The sequence below is a fragment of the Xenopus laevis genome, chromosome 1L, assembly GCF_017654675.1.
Source record: "Xenopus laevis strain J_2021 chromosome 1L, Xenopus_laevis_v10.1, whole genome shotgun sequence".
In the NCBI taxonomy this organism is placed as follows: Eukaryota; Metazoa; Chordata; class Amphibia; order Anura; family Pipidae; genus Xenopus; species Xenopus laevis.
The window spans coordinates 102,416,739-102,433,531 of record NC_054371.1 but is presented as its reverse complement, the minus strand read 5'-3'; the positions used below and the strand labels follow the sequence as shown (position 1 = coordinate 102,433,531).

General features: G+C 36.4%; 1 protein-coding gene across 3 annotated transcripts in view; it reads left to right on the top strand.

Annotated features, from left to right (window-relative positions):
- The first annotated feature begins 600 nt into the window (after positions 1–600).
- The window catches only part of slc20a2.L (solute carrier family 20 (phosphate transporter), member 2 L homeolog), a 35,751-nt gene continuing 19,558 nt past the window's right edge, over positions 601–16,793 (top strand). Inside the window, exons 1-3 of one of the 3 annotated variants that reach the window (XM_041581875.1) lie at positions 601–698; positions 11,246–11,816; positions 16,145–16,285. In XM_041581875.1, coding sequence (XP_041437809.1) covers positions 11,528–11,816; positions 16,145–16,285 — 430 coding nt within the window. In that variant the 5' untranslated portion in view covers positions 601–698; positions 11,246–11,527. 3 annotated transcript variants of the gene reach the window in all.

Sequence of the window (16,793 nt, the reverse complement as noted above, 5' to 3'; positions counted from 1 at the left end):
CATTAAATTTAAGATTATTCATACTTAATACAGGTATGTTCCCTATTATCCAGAATGTTTGGGATCTGCAGTTTTCTGGATAAGGTTTTTTTTCTATGAATACAATCACCATACCTTAAATCTACAAAATAATTTAAATAAACCTAATAGTATTGGTTTGCCACCATTATGGATTTATGATAATTTACTTACCAACAAGTACAAGGTATAATTTTAATATTACAGGAAAAAAGATTAAAAAAACATTAAAAAATATTTTGAACTGTTATTAAAATGGACTCTGTGGTTGCTGGCCTTACCATCATTCTGAGCTTTCTGAATAATAAATCCTATACCTCTAGTATGTTAAAGTGTATTAATAATTGGTCATTATTCCTAATCTCATAAATTGTAGCCACTAACTTCTTCTGTTTTGACTAACTAGCCTGTAGAAATGATTATAGTTTTGACTGACAGCAAAGGGTGTGGAGCAGAAACGTTTTTTTCTACTCCCAGGGGAAGAGACGCTTTGGATAGGTAGCTGTCATAGTGATATTCCTTAGGATCCCTCCCCCGTATGAATATGTTATTTATGGTACTCTGCTTGAATGCCTTTGCATGGAAAAACTGCAGCAGCTGAAGAAGTAATGTGTGACTTCGAGTGCTGAAGGACTGATCTTCATAAAAAAAAAGCAAATCATCAATTTCAGTTCCTAAAGGTATCATTCTCTTTATTATTCTCATACAGAAAAATGGACCATGATTAGTTTTTTCAGTTTTTATTGTCGCATGTTTCATACTATATAGATTGTTTGGCTAGATTTTAGTTAATCTTTAGTTAATCTAAGGATTATATATAATTCCTCTTATAAATGGGTAGGTACTTTGTGCATGAAACATACAATGACTGAAAATAACCTTTAAACTTTACAGCTAGACTGAACTTGTACATTAGCGCAAATAACAGTTTTTAAAGCCTTTTCATGTGAACATCTTGGATATAACAACTATCCTAGGATCCACATAGACCACTTAAAGATGGACCACAAGTGCTATTAAAATACCATTTTGATTATAGGCACATTGCAGATCTTTGAGTGTTAAATTTCTAGCTGTAGCCAGAATTGTATTAGTTTGCAGGGAGTTAGACAATTGTACATGCTCAGATCTGACTTCTGTTGGTGGCATAGGAGTAAATGTATTTTACTGACATATTAAACACGCTATATACATACATAGTAACATGGTGATTTCAGTTATTTTACAGTTACAAAGGGGCTCATGTATAACTTCAATGTGGCAAACATCAAGTACCCCAGCATACCATTCTTAACATATTTATAAAATTAGTACTAAAATAGAACATTTTGTCAGTATTGTTGTCAGATTACTAATAGTTCTACAGAACTAACTTGTCATGTTAATTTCTAACCTAAGCATTTTGTCTGCTGTATTTTATTGTAATGTTTCCTGTTGGACAGGAGATAATACACATATTGAGTATTAGGCTAATTATGTGACATGACATAACTAATGTGGAAGCTGTCTGACTTGGGCTCAGTCCGATTTTTAATTTTATGTAATGCGCAGCATTTAGTGGTGCCAGGCAGGATGAGTCCAGATAAAATAAAACCTCTATAGAAATCATTGTTGCTGTATACTAAGATGGCCACACACCCCAAGATCCCCTTGTTTGGTGAGGCTGCCTAAGGGGCAGATCTTTATCCAATTATTGGCCAGACATCGATCAAGCAGGACCACCTGAAAGCTTCAATAGAACTTGCTTGGATCATTAGTATATTTGGGGGTCAGGTTATTGTCAATCTAAACCTCCAGCCAGTGCCATAATGTGACGTATGCAAGTAATTGTTATTAAAGCAAGCAGTTTTTCACGCAGGCATTAAGTGCAGATTTCCTATTGTGCTATGCTCCTGGAGTCACTTTAGATAAGGTAATGTGTCCAAGTGGACTCACATGCTGGTCTTTTCAAGTTGAGCAGAAGATCATATTGTTTTGTTGGCAAAAAGCATAGTGCTTTGTGTCTGCCCCCGCTTATATGCAGGCCAAGAAACAGCCCTGTGTGGCACTTTTTTTAATTAAGTGATGAATCTTTTGTGTACACTGGAAACCTTTTTTACATCATTGTCCCTGTAAATTTTAATTTGTTCTTTACTTGGAGCACAGTGGGGGAAAAAACATTTTTGCTGATTAGGTGTGTAATGCTACTGACATGCCTCCTTTAGAAATGGTTTGTAAAAACGATGGTGTCAAGGTTAGCTATGTTAGTTCAATATTAGTGCAAGTACCTATAGGTGGTTATCAGCTGTTTTATGTACAGTTTTGTTTCATGCATTCTCCAAAAATGGGAAATATGTTTATGCATAAAATGAATCATAATAATTTTGTGCCTAAAACTGTGTTGGCCAGATTCATTTAAATTTGTATTTTTTATATCACAAAGTATAATCTCTCATTACCACTCTCATAACAACTGCCTTACCTGGGGATACACTGGTGTAGGTGGTATTGGAGGACTGTATGGAGAGGACTGTATGGAAAGGCCTGTAGGAAAACTAAGGGAGAAGGAGAATGTATCCTAGTATGAAATGATAAAAAAAGGAGGATAAAATATTGATTTCAAAGAAGATACGAAAAAAGTGCAATATGATTACAGTGTATAATAGTGCCTGTTAGTCCTGCCATATAATATGTAACCTGCTCCATGGAATAATGAAACAAGTAAACATTTTAAGAGTGAATGGGCAGAACAAGAGTGTATTCCTCTGAAAATGTGAAGTAGTAGCTGATTCCATGTTGGTTAGAAAGGTGATGGTCAAATCAGTCAGTGTCCTCTTTGCTTGGAATATGTTGTATTTGCAACTCATTACAAGCTTTGTGCTTTGAGGGGCAAATTTACTAAAGGGCGATGTGGCTAACGCGAAAATTCGCCAGCATGACGTCAAATTGCCACTTCACCGAGTTATTAACGGGTGCTGCCATAAATTCGCTAGCGAAGTAGACATACTCTAGCGCTACTTCACACCCTAACGCCAGACGAAGTTGCGCTATGGCGAAGGGACGTAAGTACACTAATTCACTAATTTGTGGATTTTATGGAACGTTACCTCTTGCGGCAGACTTGCCTTCTCCACCTAGGACCAGGGGAAGTGCAATAGGACTTGCTTCAAAAAAAGTTGAAATTTTTTCCCAAAAAATGCTGGCGTCTTTTACTTTTTTATGGGTGATAAGCTGAAAAAGATTGTATATATATTTTTCCTAATATATGGCACCTAAACTATACAATTGGCACATGTATAGGGCAAAATAACAACTCTATTTTATGAAGGTTTTCCAGGCTTGTGTAGTGTAATGTATTTGCTGTTACATATACATACATTGTACTTTAACTTGGCGCCATATGCAAGTTAGGCATCGCTATCGTAACTTCGCTTTTCTTGACAAATTAACGCTAGCACAATTTCGCTACCTTTCGCCTCCCTGGGCGCAACTTTGGATTTTAGTGAATTTGAGCAGCCCTGGCGAAACTATGCCTGGCAAAGTGGGGCAAAGCCGTCGCTAGCGCATTTTCAGCCAATAGTGAATTTGCCCTTCAAGTGATGGATAGATGGGGCCAATTATTTATGAAGTACAGGCACATCCAGCCTCTGCTCTAAAATCAAAAGACAACTGAACCTGTTTGGAATCAATATGGCTGTGTAAAAAGGTATGCTACAGTGCTAAATTAGGCTTATACTACTAAATATATATGTATTTTGAGCCTGTATGTATTTATTGTCCCAATTTCTCTGACCTTGATATCTTAAAAAAGAAAAAAAAATATTTCCTGCTTACAGTCTCATTGTTGACTATAGCAGGAGTTTATTTGAGCTGAAACATAACAGTTCAGTTTGACCTAACCTTATTTAGACAATCAGTAGTTCATCGCCCATTAACTATTTCTTTTGAGCAATGTAAAAATCGTTCCTGTTAGATAAAATCTAAATGTGGACTGATTAACATTACTATGCTGGAGCGAGTTCTCAATTAAAAGTGACTAATACATTCACACTGATGTTTGCTTTCAGTTGCAATTGAGGTCAAGAACACTCTGCAGCACAAAGGAACAAAAGAGATAGGAGTACACTACAGCAGCTTTTCAATAAAAATAATTACATCATTGGCATTGAATGTGTGTGTTAAAGGGAAAGTATAAAAGTAAAAAGTATAAAGGGAAAGTTAAAGGGAAAGTCTTGCACAATTTTACTCAAATGTTGGTAGTGCTCTTTGAATTGAAAGAAGAGGTTTGTGATTTTTGGGTACTACTTAAAAAAGATTCTCCACTGCTGCGTATCCTTGTAGCGCTTTATATCACTATTTAAATAAATAAATGTAAGGTACCATTTAATTTATTAGAAAAAAAGCAAATCTGAATTTCTTTAAATATAGTTTGGAGTTTCTGGATAAAGAATTCCCAGAAAGTAGATCTGATATGCTTACACCCCCCCCCCCAACAAAAGTTAAGATTTCTGCTATGGTTGGTGCTACAAATATCAAAATATTTCAATGGGAACAAAATGTAATTGTCGGATTGAGTGAAATTACATTTGTAAAGGAACACACAGATTTGGACTGTCAGGTGCTCGCTCTGAATTTCAGAACTGTTCACTGGTTAATAAACTGCTTGTGTAACTGAACCTTTCCTCCAACATATCTTGCTAATAACAGCTTACTAATATCTGTATATTGGTTTCATTCTAGAATTACTATATTGTATGCATCGTATGTCATTGCTCTCTTCTGTCATGTTCCATTGTTTAAACAGAACTTCACAGCTAAAAAAAAAGTTGGCTGTGCTTCAGATGCTCAGTTAAACCGTGACCTTTTGCCTAAATTTAGATGAGCAGCGACAGCAGCTCACTTCTCTTCAGAGAAGGAGATATAAGTTGCTTTATACAGCTTGACTACCCGAAGTTACACAAACTTAACCAGGAAATTTGGAAAGTTGTTTTGTGAATTTCCAACCTGTAGTAATACTGCTGCTGTTTTACTGTAGGTTCCAATACCACCTGTTAACCAAGGGTTAAGGGTTTTGGATTCAGGGCTCTTACAGATTATCGTTTTTACCTGCACTCCCCTGGGTTCCGGTTTCATGCATTCAGTCGCAGGGGAGTGCAGGAGTAGACGCACTGAATTCTTTTCAGTGGGGCTGTACTCACACAGACGCATGTAAGAGGCAAATGCAGGTAAAATGCAAAATGCTGCATCCCCAACCTGCGTTCGGCAATTGCATGCATGTGTGAGTACAGCCTCATTGAAAAAGAGCTCCCTTGCGGCTGTAGGCATGAAACCGGAACACAGGGTTATGCAGTTAAAAAACCTCTTCTGTAATAGCCCTTCAAGAGTTTTGGAGCAATACATGGACATACAAATGTTATTTTATTTATGTCTTTGGATAATTTAAGCATTGGCTTTCTTATAAGTTTTTGGCTTACAAAGAAAGTCTGAAAAAATATTTTGTGTGCACAATACACCTTTTATATTTCTAAGATGAGCAGGACAAGTATCTTTATACATGTTATTAGGCATTTTATGAATGGTAACATATCTCCACAGCGCTGCTCTGAGCTCAGTAGTGTTGTTGCAATCTTTCAGCTAAAAAAAACTGACTACACTTATATGAATCTCTAAGTTTCCTTTCTTTCTTGGTAAGCGATGGCCTGGGCAATCACATTCTAATTGCAATCCAATGTTGTTTGTTTCTCTCACGTCTCAAACTATGCAATTCTGTAGAAGCGATAATGATCAGTGTGTGAGGAAGTAAGTGGTCTAAAGATGGTGATCCACACAGAATGAGAAGTGCTTCAAATGGTTGTATCAACTGTAAGCTGATGTAAAGTTTTTTTTAAAAAAATTGGTGCTTCAGTTAGGAGAACATAAATTTATATATGGCTGATGTTTCATAGGGCTGCCTTTCCTTCTCCTTCAAATGGGAATTTCACCTTTAAAGGGCACCTGTTGGGTAAAAATGTTATCCCCAACCAAAGGTGCTGGCTAATAGAGCCTGCATTCCGGTAGGGGATAACAGTAGTTATTTTAAAAAAATGCCCCCGCCAGCACTAGGCTACCCGCACCGGGAGGGAGCTCCTGGTGCGAGCAGCCATGTCCGGTCACTCGCATGCGCATAACGAAAAGCTGCCCGAATTGCTCATTATGCACGTTATGTGCATGCAAGTGACACGACATGGCTGCTTGCACCGGGAGCTGTTACTGTTATCCCCAACCAGAATGCGGGCTCTATTAGATTGCTATGTGGTGCTCATACAGAGGTACCTCAAGCCGAGGCAGTTTTCTACTAGCAGGAAACCAGCCCAGTGTACAAACATTTTCCTTTGAAGGCGTGTGTGTGTGTGTATATATGCGTGTATATGTGTGTGTGTATGTATGTGTATGTGTATATATATATATATATATATATATATATATATATATATATATATAGTGTATTTTTAGAGCACCAACATATTGTGTTGTGAAATATGTAAAATAATGTTTACACAAAGAAATCACATGAATTACATATATTGAATATACAGTTACTGTTTAGGGTCAGGGCACACGGTGAGAATCGGGGAGATTAGTCACGATTTACATTCTAGCCGACGGGAGGCGGTTCTGGGAGATTAGTCGCCCACAAAGAAGAGATGTGTCGTCGTGTCGACTAATCTCCCCAAATCTGAGTGTGCTCCCTGACCCTTATGGGTAAAAAGTCTGTTTATGGGTAACCTTGGGTGGGGTCTAACTCTGCCATGAAATAGGAGAAACTCCTGCCAGCAGCAGTCTTCACTAATGCCCTTTGAGGACCAGAACTTTCTGCTGTGGAATTGACAGGGAACCTGTACACTTCAATTAGGCTCAGACTACAAAAAAGTAAAAGATTATTTTGTCAATTACCCCCAGTCTTCTCCTAAATTAGCCCTTTTACTGTGCATGAATTGTGAGAAAAAAGAAATACAGTACTGCCACTGAAAAAAAAGAGCTTTAACACTTTTGTAATTGTCACCAACTGTTTTCTCCTAAATTAGCCATTGTCCCTAAATTGTTAAAAACAAATCTAGCTCTTGTTCGGAAAAAACAACTGTGACCCTCAAGTAAAAAAAAAAAAAACTCTTCCGCCCCCTGGCACAAGCTGCAGGCCTGCAGCTCTAGTCGAAGACCAAAAAAAGTTCTAGTAAGCGTCGAAATCAATGGATTACTAAATTCTGGCTAATATTGGGAGCTTAGACTCTGGAGGCAGCGGGCAAGGCGGGAACAAATGTCCCATGTCCCCTCCCCCCCCCCCAAATAAAGGTAGGAGCTACAAGCAGAGGGAAAATGGTGAACGGACAATCGCAAGCTTCCGTGCCTGCCGCACACTGTTGCGTGTTGCCAAAAGGTTATGCTTGAACAACACTAAAATCTCTCTGTCCTTGCTCGTCATTCCCACAAGGCGGGGGAACGAGTAACAGTGTTTTTATACATATAGTGTGACTCCACCGTCTCGCGAGATGAGACTTGTGACGTCGAGAATAGCTGTCAGTCAGAAGGCAGAGAGCTGCTAGCAAGGCGTTGCGGGACGTTTAAGCAGCGTTCCGGGACTGCGGATTCTGTTAAAGAAATCGGGACTGTCTCGACTGTTGTGAGGTATGAATGATAATTAGTTTAGTTACGCAATGATGTGGACATCCTTGTTTTAATGTTACATTACATGCATACAGATCAGCTGCTATATATATCCACCTAATATTAAACATTGGCATGGATGATTCCCATACAACGTTGCAAGCCATCTTTCTACGTTTTAATTATTTAACAAGAGTTAAAGTCTGTCAAATTAAAAGGGGTTTACGCAGAGAGAATGGGGTATATATATATCTATATATCTATATACCCCCAAATATAGATATATATATCTATATATACATCTCAGTTTATGCCTATAAATATTTATTAGTGATTTTAATTATTTGTAATTGGTATTGAAAGCTGTATCTGTTGAATGCTATTGCCTCTCCTATTGGCTTTCCTGATTACTACAGGTACAGGATCTATTATCAGGAATTTTTGGGACATGAGGTTTTCTTGATAACGTATTTTTTTTTTACGTTTCCATTACCAATCTGCTAAAATTAGTTAAACATAAAATAAACCCAATAGGGTTAATTTGCCACCAACATGGATTCATGCAGCTTAGTTACCATCAAGTACAAGGTACTGTTTTATTATTATTACAGAGAAAAAGGAAATCATTAGAATAATTAGAATTATTTGCTTAAAATGGGCTCTATGGGAAATGGCCTTCCTGTAATTCAGAGTTTTCTGTATAAGGGATCCCATACTGCTTTGTTTGTAAATCTGTATATTTGCTGTATATATCTATATATGGAATAGTGCTGCAGTAATGTGTACATTACAATAAGAGAAGATTGCAATGCTTTGGAAAGATTGGAATCTTGACTGTGAAATAGGTTTTCTGTAATCCATAATGGGGAAAAAATAGCAAACGAGAAACAAATGGCTTACAATTACAATTTGTCACTTTAAAATCATTTAAAAAAAGTAGTTAATATTGGAAAGTAGCTCAGAAATGAATTATATATAATTTTTTTTATTTATTTTTTTTGCAAAATATCATTCTTTGATTTTCAGCCCCTTCAAGATATAAGTAAATCTTTAAATTGTAATGTAAAAACTCTCAAGGTCCTTTGCAGTTTACAATTACATTTATTTTACATTACATTTTTTTCAGTTTTAGAGCCTATTTTTTATTAACTGCCAATATATTTTGTAACAACAGCACCACTTGTCGGTCACTTCTAGCAAGTGGGGATTAGAAGCCTCATGTGCCCATTCCTATGTACTTGAGCAGAGCAATATAAGAACACCAGTTTTTCTTCTGAAAGTACTGTATGTCTCTTTGACGGTACAGTTACAGGAACTGACAGCAGGTGGTGCTGTTGTTACAGTATTTATTATATTTATTATACATGTATTTGACCTGTTTTCCAGAATGCCTGGGGGTTTACGGATAAGGGATCTTTCTGTTATTTGGATCTCCATACCCTATGTCTACTTAAGAATCATTTAAACATTAAATAAACCCAACAATATTGTTTTGCCTCTAATAAGGATTAATTGTATCTTAGCCTGAATCAAGTAACAGATATTTGTTATCCCAGAGAGAGAAAGGAATCATTTTTAAAAATTAAGAGTTATTTGCTTAAAATGGGGTATATGGGAGATGGCCATCCCATAATTAGGAGTTCTCTGAATAATGGATTTCCGGATAAGGGATCCTATACCTGTATTGGCAGTTAAAAACTTTTAGCTTTTTAAAAAAAATCTTTTAATATAGGTCAGGTATGACAATTTTGAATGGCCATTTAGGTTAAAGGAGACCAGTAATAAGAATAATGTTGACCAAAGGCCCTTAATTTGAACGATTATTTATCTTAAGTGACTAGAAGGTTTTAGTTCAGTCAGCAATATGACCGGAATATTTATTATTGTATTTATTGGAAATTGCTGTGTATGGTGCATAAGCAAAATAAGAATTTGCTATTAGCCATATTAGAAAGGGATCCATTTAAACTCTTGCCCTTCAGTATTGTAGAGAAATATTGTGGATACAACAAAACAAGAGTGACACTAACCTAAGGGCCATATTTACAAAGGCAGCGTAGGTGATGAAGAATAACCCTTTCCTTTATACTTTTTACATTATTATCTGAAATGCAGCATATTTGTAAAGCAGTGTAGTGCAGATGCTGCTATGAGTACAAATTTGCATAAAATGCTGCTTAAGTGTACTTAACGTTAGTAGAAACTGACATGGTTATTGAAATAATAAAAACTTTACTAACCATACAAATTGCTATACAAGTTTTCGTACTTTGGTCCCACTTAAAAATACTTTTTTTCATCATTTCCAGCAACTCTTCTGCTCCACCTTATAAAAGTGCACACACCAGCACTTTATATATCTATCCTTTTACAAGCATTTTATAATGTGTGGGGCATTTTAGAATGAACTACCATTAACTTCCTAAAGAAGAATTATAGGTATAATGACTGAGTGGTGCGGAATTCTAAAATCTAATAATAGTGATTGTAAATGCTTACCTGATACCCTGGGCCATTGCTCCAGTTAGCAGAAAATTGCACAGGCCTAGGAAATCTCTGTAGAAGCCCATTCACCTTCACTCAACCTTCTTCCTCTTCTGTTTTCTTTTCTCTGGGCCCAGGAAGGTGCATGCACAATAGAGTAAAAATGCCGTCTTTTTGGCTCAGTTCAGCTTTTACTCTTCTGTGCAGGCGCCTGTCCAGAGCAAAGGCAAGGTGCCTAACATTTTGTGATTTAGTGATTACAGCTTTAATCTTTAAAATTCACCTAGTATTTCAATATTTTATAGGTTATGGTTTTTCATGGATTCCTCATTGTTAGATAGATAGATACGAAATGATGGCACTCACAGGATTTTAGCAAAAACAGACAAAAGGTGTCAAAAAAAGAAAAGGTTTATTTATCCAACGTTTTGGTCCCACACAGGAACCTTTGTCAAGGTTTCCTTGACAAAGGTTCCTGTGTGGGACCGTAACGTTGGATAAATAAACCTTTTCTTTTTTTGACACTTTTTGTCTGTTTTTGCTAAAATCCTGCGAGTGCCATCATTTCATATCCTGCATTTACCCTCTAAGCATGAGCACCCAGGTTGTGATTAAGACACACACACACACACGGCAGAGAGATTAAAACCCTTTCGCCTGTGACTGTCGATCAGTGTTAAGTCCATGCCTATAACATGACAGTGTTGACTCCAATAAATTTTCCAGTAAAATCAACTGTGTTAGTTCCTGGATTCAAAAGGGCCTGTGTGAATTACTTGCAGCCTTTGTCAAACCTATTTGTAGTAAAAGCCTAGGATAAATAATAAAAAACCTTTATGTTGCTATTGCTTCTTTGTGCTGGTATAAAAAAGTGCTGGTACAACAGGATATTTACTGTATTTCAACAGTTTTGTATGCATGCCTACAACATTTTCCCTTAAACTCCATTCAGTATCTTGCCTTAACTTTTATTTGGACTTAAGATATACAGTTCTTAATGAATATATATATATATATATATATATATATATATATATATATTATGTTTTTTTTTTGTTTTTGTGACATAACATATTGTTACTTTTCATTTGAAATAAATTGTTTCATTTCCATTCTTTTACAGGACTGAAAAAACACTGGGCTTACACATTTGGGAGAAAAAATATGGAATGTGTTTTACAGCTGACTGAACATAACCAAAGGAACTTTATTGACAGTACTTTGAAAATCCTCAGTTAGCTGTTTGTTCATTCTTTTAAAACTAACCAGCAATTTCCAGATAGAGCTCATCATTGTTTCCACTGCTCTGCCTGGCACATATTTGTCCCTCGAGCCCAGTCCATTTAATTTTCTCTTTCTTTTACCTTTTAATTATTTTTCTTTGTGACCCAAGAAATACAGCAAAATGGTTCTGGACGAGTACTTGTGGATGGTTATTGTTGGCTTTATTATTGCTTTTGTCTTGGCCTTTTCAGTTGGTGCAAATGATGTGGCCAATTCATTTGGCACAGCTGTGGGGTCTGGTGTGGTAACATTACGGCAGGCCTGCATATTGGCTTCAATTTTTGAAACAATTGGTTCTGTTTTACTTGGAGCTAAAGTAGGAGAAACCATCCGAAAAGGAATTATTGATGTAAACCTCTACAACAACACAGTGGACCTACTCATGGCTGGAGAAGTTAGTGCGATGGTTGGTAAGTTGTTTTTTTTTTGTGTTATGTGTTTTTTTTTGTGTTTTTTTAATTTCAGGAAATAAAATGGTTTTGTGTTTTATTTAGCAGTTTAAAGGGGTTGTTTGATATAGAGAGGGATACTCTGATACAATTTGCAATTGATTTACATTTTTTTATTATTTGTGTTCTTTTTACTTATTTAGCTTCTTATTCAGCAGCTCTCCAGTTTGTAATTTCAACAATCTGCTTGTTAGGGACCAAAATACCCTAGCAACCATACACTGATTTGAATAAGAGACTGAAATATTAATAGAAGAGGCCTGAATAGAAAGATGAGGAATAAAAAGTAGCAATAACTAAACATTTTTAGCCTTACAGAGCATTTGTTTTAAGATGGGGTCAGTGACCCCCATTTGAAAGCTGGAAAGAGTCAGAAGAAGAAGGCAAATACTAAAAGTTAATGTAAAGGTGAACCACCCCTTTAAGTTTCTACAGGCCGAAATCGCGCCACCAATGTATTTTGTTGATAATTTATGCAAATAGAATTTTTTTAATAAAGGAGCAATTTTTAAAGTATGAGCCCAGCAGACCATCCTAAACATTAACTGGAAGTAATCTGTCGTAGGTAACTGAGCCATTCTAGTGAGTCACAGTATCAAACTAGTGGAGCTTAGAATTATTATTAACATATGCTCCAGCTTATTTCACAGTGCTGTAAAGTAAATGTGTTTATACAACTAAATCACATTAATTACATACATAGAACATATGGAGTTACATACATCACAACCAATACCGGTACAAAAGGTGAGGAAGGCCCTGTGCAAAAGAGCTTACAGTCTAAAGGGAATAAGGCACAAGGTGTGGAAGTGGGCAGGATCAGAATTAAGTGAGTTAGAGATGTAGTACTGTATGTGGTATTGCATTTGGTAGTTAAGCAGACTGAGGATAGGCTTCTCTAAATGTTTTAAGAGATCTTTTGAAAGCAGAAAGGTTGGGAGAAAGTTGGACAGACCGTGGGAGAGAATTCCAGAGGAGGGATGCAGCCCTTGCAAAGTCTTGAATGCGAGCATGTGAGGAGGTAATGAGAGAAGAGTTGAGTAGGTCAGTAGAGGAGCGTAGTAAGCTATTGGGTGAGTATATAGAGATGAGTTCAGAGATGTAGGGTGGGGCGGGAGTTATGAAGTTCTTTAAATGTCAGGGTCATTAATTTGAATTTTATTCTGAAAGGTAGTGGAAGCAAGTGTAGGGATTGGCAGAATGGCATGGCAAAGAAGCAGTGGTTGCTTAGGTTTATGATCCTCGTGCCTGTGTTCATTATGGACTGGAGAAGTGACAGTCTCTGGAGGGGAAGGCCAATTAAAAGAGAGGTACAGTAGTCTAAACGTGATATGACGAGTGAATAAGAATTTTGGCAGCATCTTTGGTGATCATATTTTGGTTCCTTAGGTGGAAGTGACATGATTTAATAAGTGACTGGATATGAGGAGTGAAGGACAGGGCAGAATCTAGGATAACCCCAAGGCACCGGGCCTGGCGAGATGGGGTGATAGTGGAATTGTTAGCTATGATGGATACTTCCGGAATGTTAATGGTGTTAGTTGGAGGAAAGAGAACCATTTCCATTTAAGAGAGGTTAATTTTAAGGTAGCGTTGCGACATCCAAGTAGAGATAGCGGACAGGAGGAGACCCGAGTTAGGAGTTCTGGGAGGAGAGAAAGATCTGAGTGTCATTAGCATAGAGGTGGTAAAATAATGAGTATTTGAATTCTAAACCAAACTTGGCTTGATATTAGTAGTTTTATGCTATATGTCCTCATGGCCATACTTTAAATTAATCTTTTTTACATACACAAATAAAGACTGTATGTCTTGTCTTTGAAAAAGATTGCATTGCATTTGTTAACATCACAGTTAATGTATATGTTGTATATCTGCATGAGCCCCTGAGCTGTATGTGACTCAGCACAACATCATCAATACAACAATTTAAGAAACAGCATCCATTTATAACATGTGCCTTTCAATAGTATCCTGGTGTTTCCCAACAGCATACCCCCTACTTATGACCCTTTGTGATGACCTACAGCAGATGAAGAGAAGACAATTGCTCAGTTGCTTTTTTCCCCCAAAGCTGCATCTTTTGTTGAACTAACAGCATTGAATATTATCTTGTTTTGAACTTGTTTTTGGGAATATCTCATATCTGTCAGTCTTAGGCTTTCTGAAGTCATATGATTTTTTTGTATTAAATTTCCTTTTTTTTTTTTACTAACATGAATTGTAATGGTGATGCTATTTCCTCAAAGCTAGTGCCCCTCCTACTTTCAGAAGGGTTTTATCTTTTTAGAGGGTAATCTGTACCTGGGTGCTGGCTGAATGAACACTTGGGCACATGCCCTTTTGCCTCTTAGTGCACTTCTTCCCCAGGTTGTAGTAAATTTGCACCAGTAACACGTAGTCATTACAAGTGTTGTTAACTTGGTGATTTAGAGCACAGGCTCATGCAGAGTTTGAAAATGTGAAAGCATTTCCAAGCAACAATCTCCTGACACATGAGTGGAACTGTGATTGCTGTTCAGATTGATAGAGAGAAAATCCAAGTATTTTGTTGTCCATCGACAGAACTATTCAATTATCATGTGTACCTATGACCTTAATGGATTAACTGGCCCACATTGTTTTGTACTAATAATATGATGATTTTGAGAATAAAAAGTCACACTGGTTGTGGTTATAACTGCTAGCTGGCCTGTTATTATCGTAGTGCTTCTTTAATGGTGCTTAAAGTGTTTATTGCCACTAGTGGGTAGTGGCAACACCTGGTTTTCTCTTAACTTTTACTTTCCATATTTTTCACCTTTTTATTTTGGCTTCTCCACCCACCCTTCAGTTGTATCCTTCCCTATCTTCTCACATTCTGTTCTCTTAGCCTTCCCATTTATGTTATGCCCATTTTTCTTTTTTGCTTCACTATGGTTTTTGCATTCTCCTGAATTTTCTTTGCTGTTCTGACTTCATGCTTTCTTAATGCTTTCTTTAAACAAACCTACTATATACCTATATTGTAATATGGGTATTGAATCTGTTATCCAAAATGCTCTGGACCACTATTTGGATGACCATAAAAATAGAATAAAAGGGTATGCTTCAGGGCAAGTCGAGTGTTAATGCTATATTAATACAGAAACACCTGTGCAAAACACAGTCCTGGAATCAGGTTTCAAGTCCCAAAGCAACAGATTCAATACGTGATATATTGCCTCAGCCTTGGTTGCTAATAACCCAGTAAGTGCAACCTCTTCATAGGTTGGTCAAACTGATCAAAAATTTGTCAATTAAAAGAAGGGAGCGCTCCCAGGTGTAGTACAGTTACATAAGTTTTATTAAGTAATACATTTACACTTACAAGATTGTAGCGACAAACTCGCAGTGCAGCATTGCATTGGATCTCCATAGCTTAAGTCTACTAAAAAATGATTTAGCATTAAGGGGCAGATTTATCAAGGGTCAAATTTCGAAGTACAAAAAAACTTCGAAATTCGACCATCGAATTAAAAAACTTTGAATATCGAATTCGAAATTTTTTCAACAAATTTGGCAATCCTGCGGTTGAATAAAAATCGTTCGATTGAACGATTTTTAGCGATCGATCAAAGGATTTGTATTCGCCAAAAAAAACGTAGAAAAGTGCTCTGGAAGTTCCCCATAGGCTTACATTGCACTTCGCTAGCTTTAATTTGGCGAAGTATGAAGTCAAAGTTTTTTTTAAAGAGACAGTACTTTGATTATCGAAAAGTCGAACGATTTTTACTTCGAATCGTTCGAATCAAAGTCGAATGGTCGAATATAGCCTATTCGATGGTCGAAGTACCCAAAACTTTACTTCGAAATTCGAAGTTTTTTAAATTTGAACCCTCACTCGAGTTTAGTAAATCTGCCCCTAACTAAACCCAATAGGATTATTTTGCCTGCAAAATATCTTAGTTGGAATCAAGTACAAGATGCACTTTTTTATTATTACAAAGGGAAAGGCAATACTTTTTTTAAAAAATGTATCTATTTGATTCAAATTGAGTGTGTGGGAGAGGGTCTTCCCATTTGTCTGAGCTTTCTGGATAATATATCTCATATCGGTAGTAGTATATTATTCTTGAATTCACATGCATTATTTTCTTATCTTGATTTACCTCACTCCTGTACTATTTTTCAAACATATATAATTTTATTACTTCTAGGAAAACACAATCTTTTTGGGTTAAGGGGTAGCACAAAATAATTGAGATAAAGCTAAGGAGAATATTGTAGACTTTGTAGAAAACATGGTATATATTTTGTTTTTATTACAGGTTCTGCTGTTTGGCAGCTGATTGCATCTTTCTTGAAACTTCCAGTCTCTGGCACCCACTGCATCGTTGGCGCAACTATTGGCTTCTCACTTGTTGCAGTTGGTGCACATAGTGTTCAGTGGATGCAGCTTGTCAAGATTGGTAATTGACATTATCTTTTATGAGTGAGGGTATGTGGAAATGTTGAAAGAAATATAGTCTATATTTTTATTAATAAAGGTGGGAAAGTGTTAGTTTGTAAATACTTTTTGATTTCTAGAATCTTTATCATTCACTTGTATGTACTGGCAATGTTTTGAAATAATTAAAATAATGATGCCCATGACTTAACTTTGATCTGTTAAAGATATTTTATTATTTGCAGATTGTACAAATTTCTATCCCATCTTTGCTTGTTTGAAACATGACTTTTAGAACTGTAAGGTAACTTAATTGCTTTGCAGTTTTATTGGAATGGACATTGTCTTAAAGCTTTGTTTTTTTTTATATCTCAGAATGCAAACTCCATCATTACAACATGGTTCTTATTTGCAGCAAAATGTTTGTAGTTTCCAAACATCTTTACAGGAGTATGGATTGTCAAGTGTATTTTCTTATCAGAATTGTTCAAATACTAGGGTTTTTTTCTCCTTTTTAGTGTAGTTAGAAT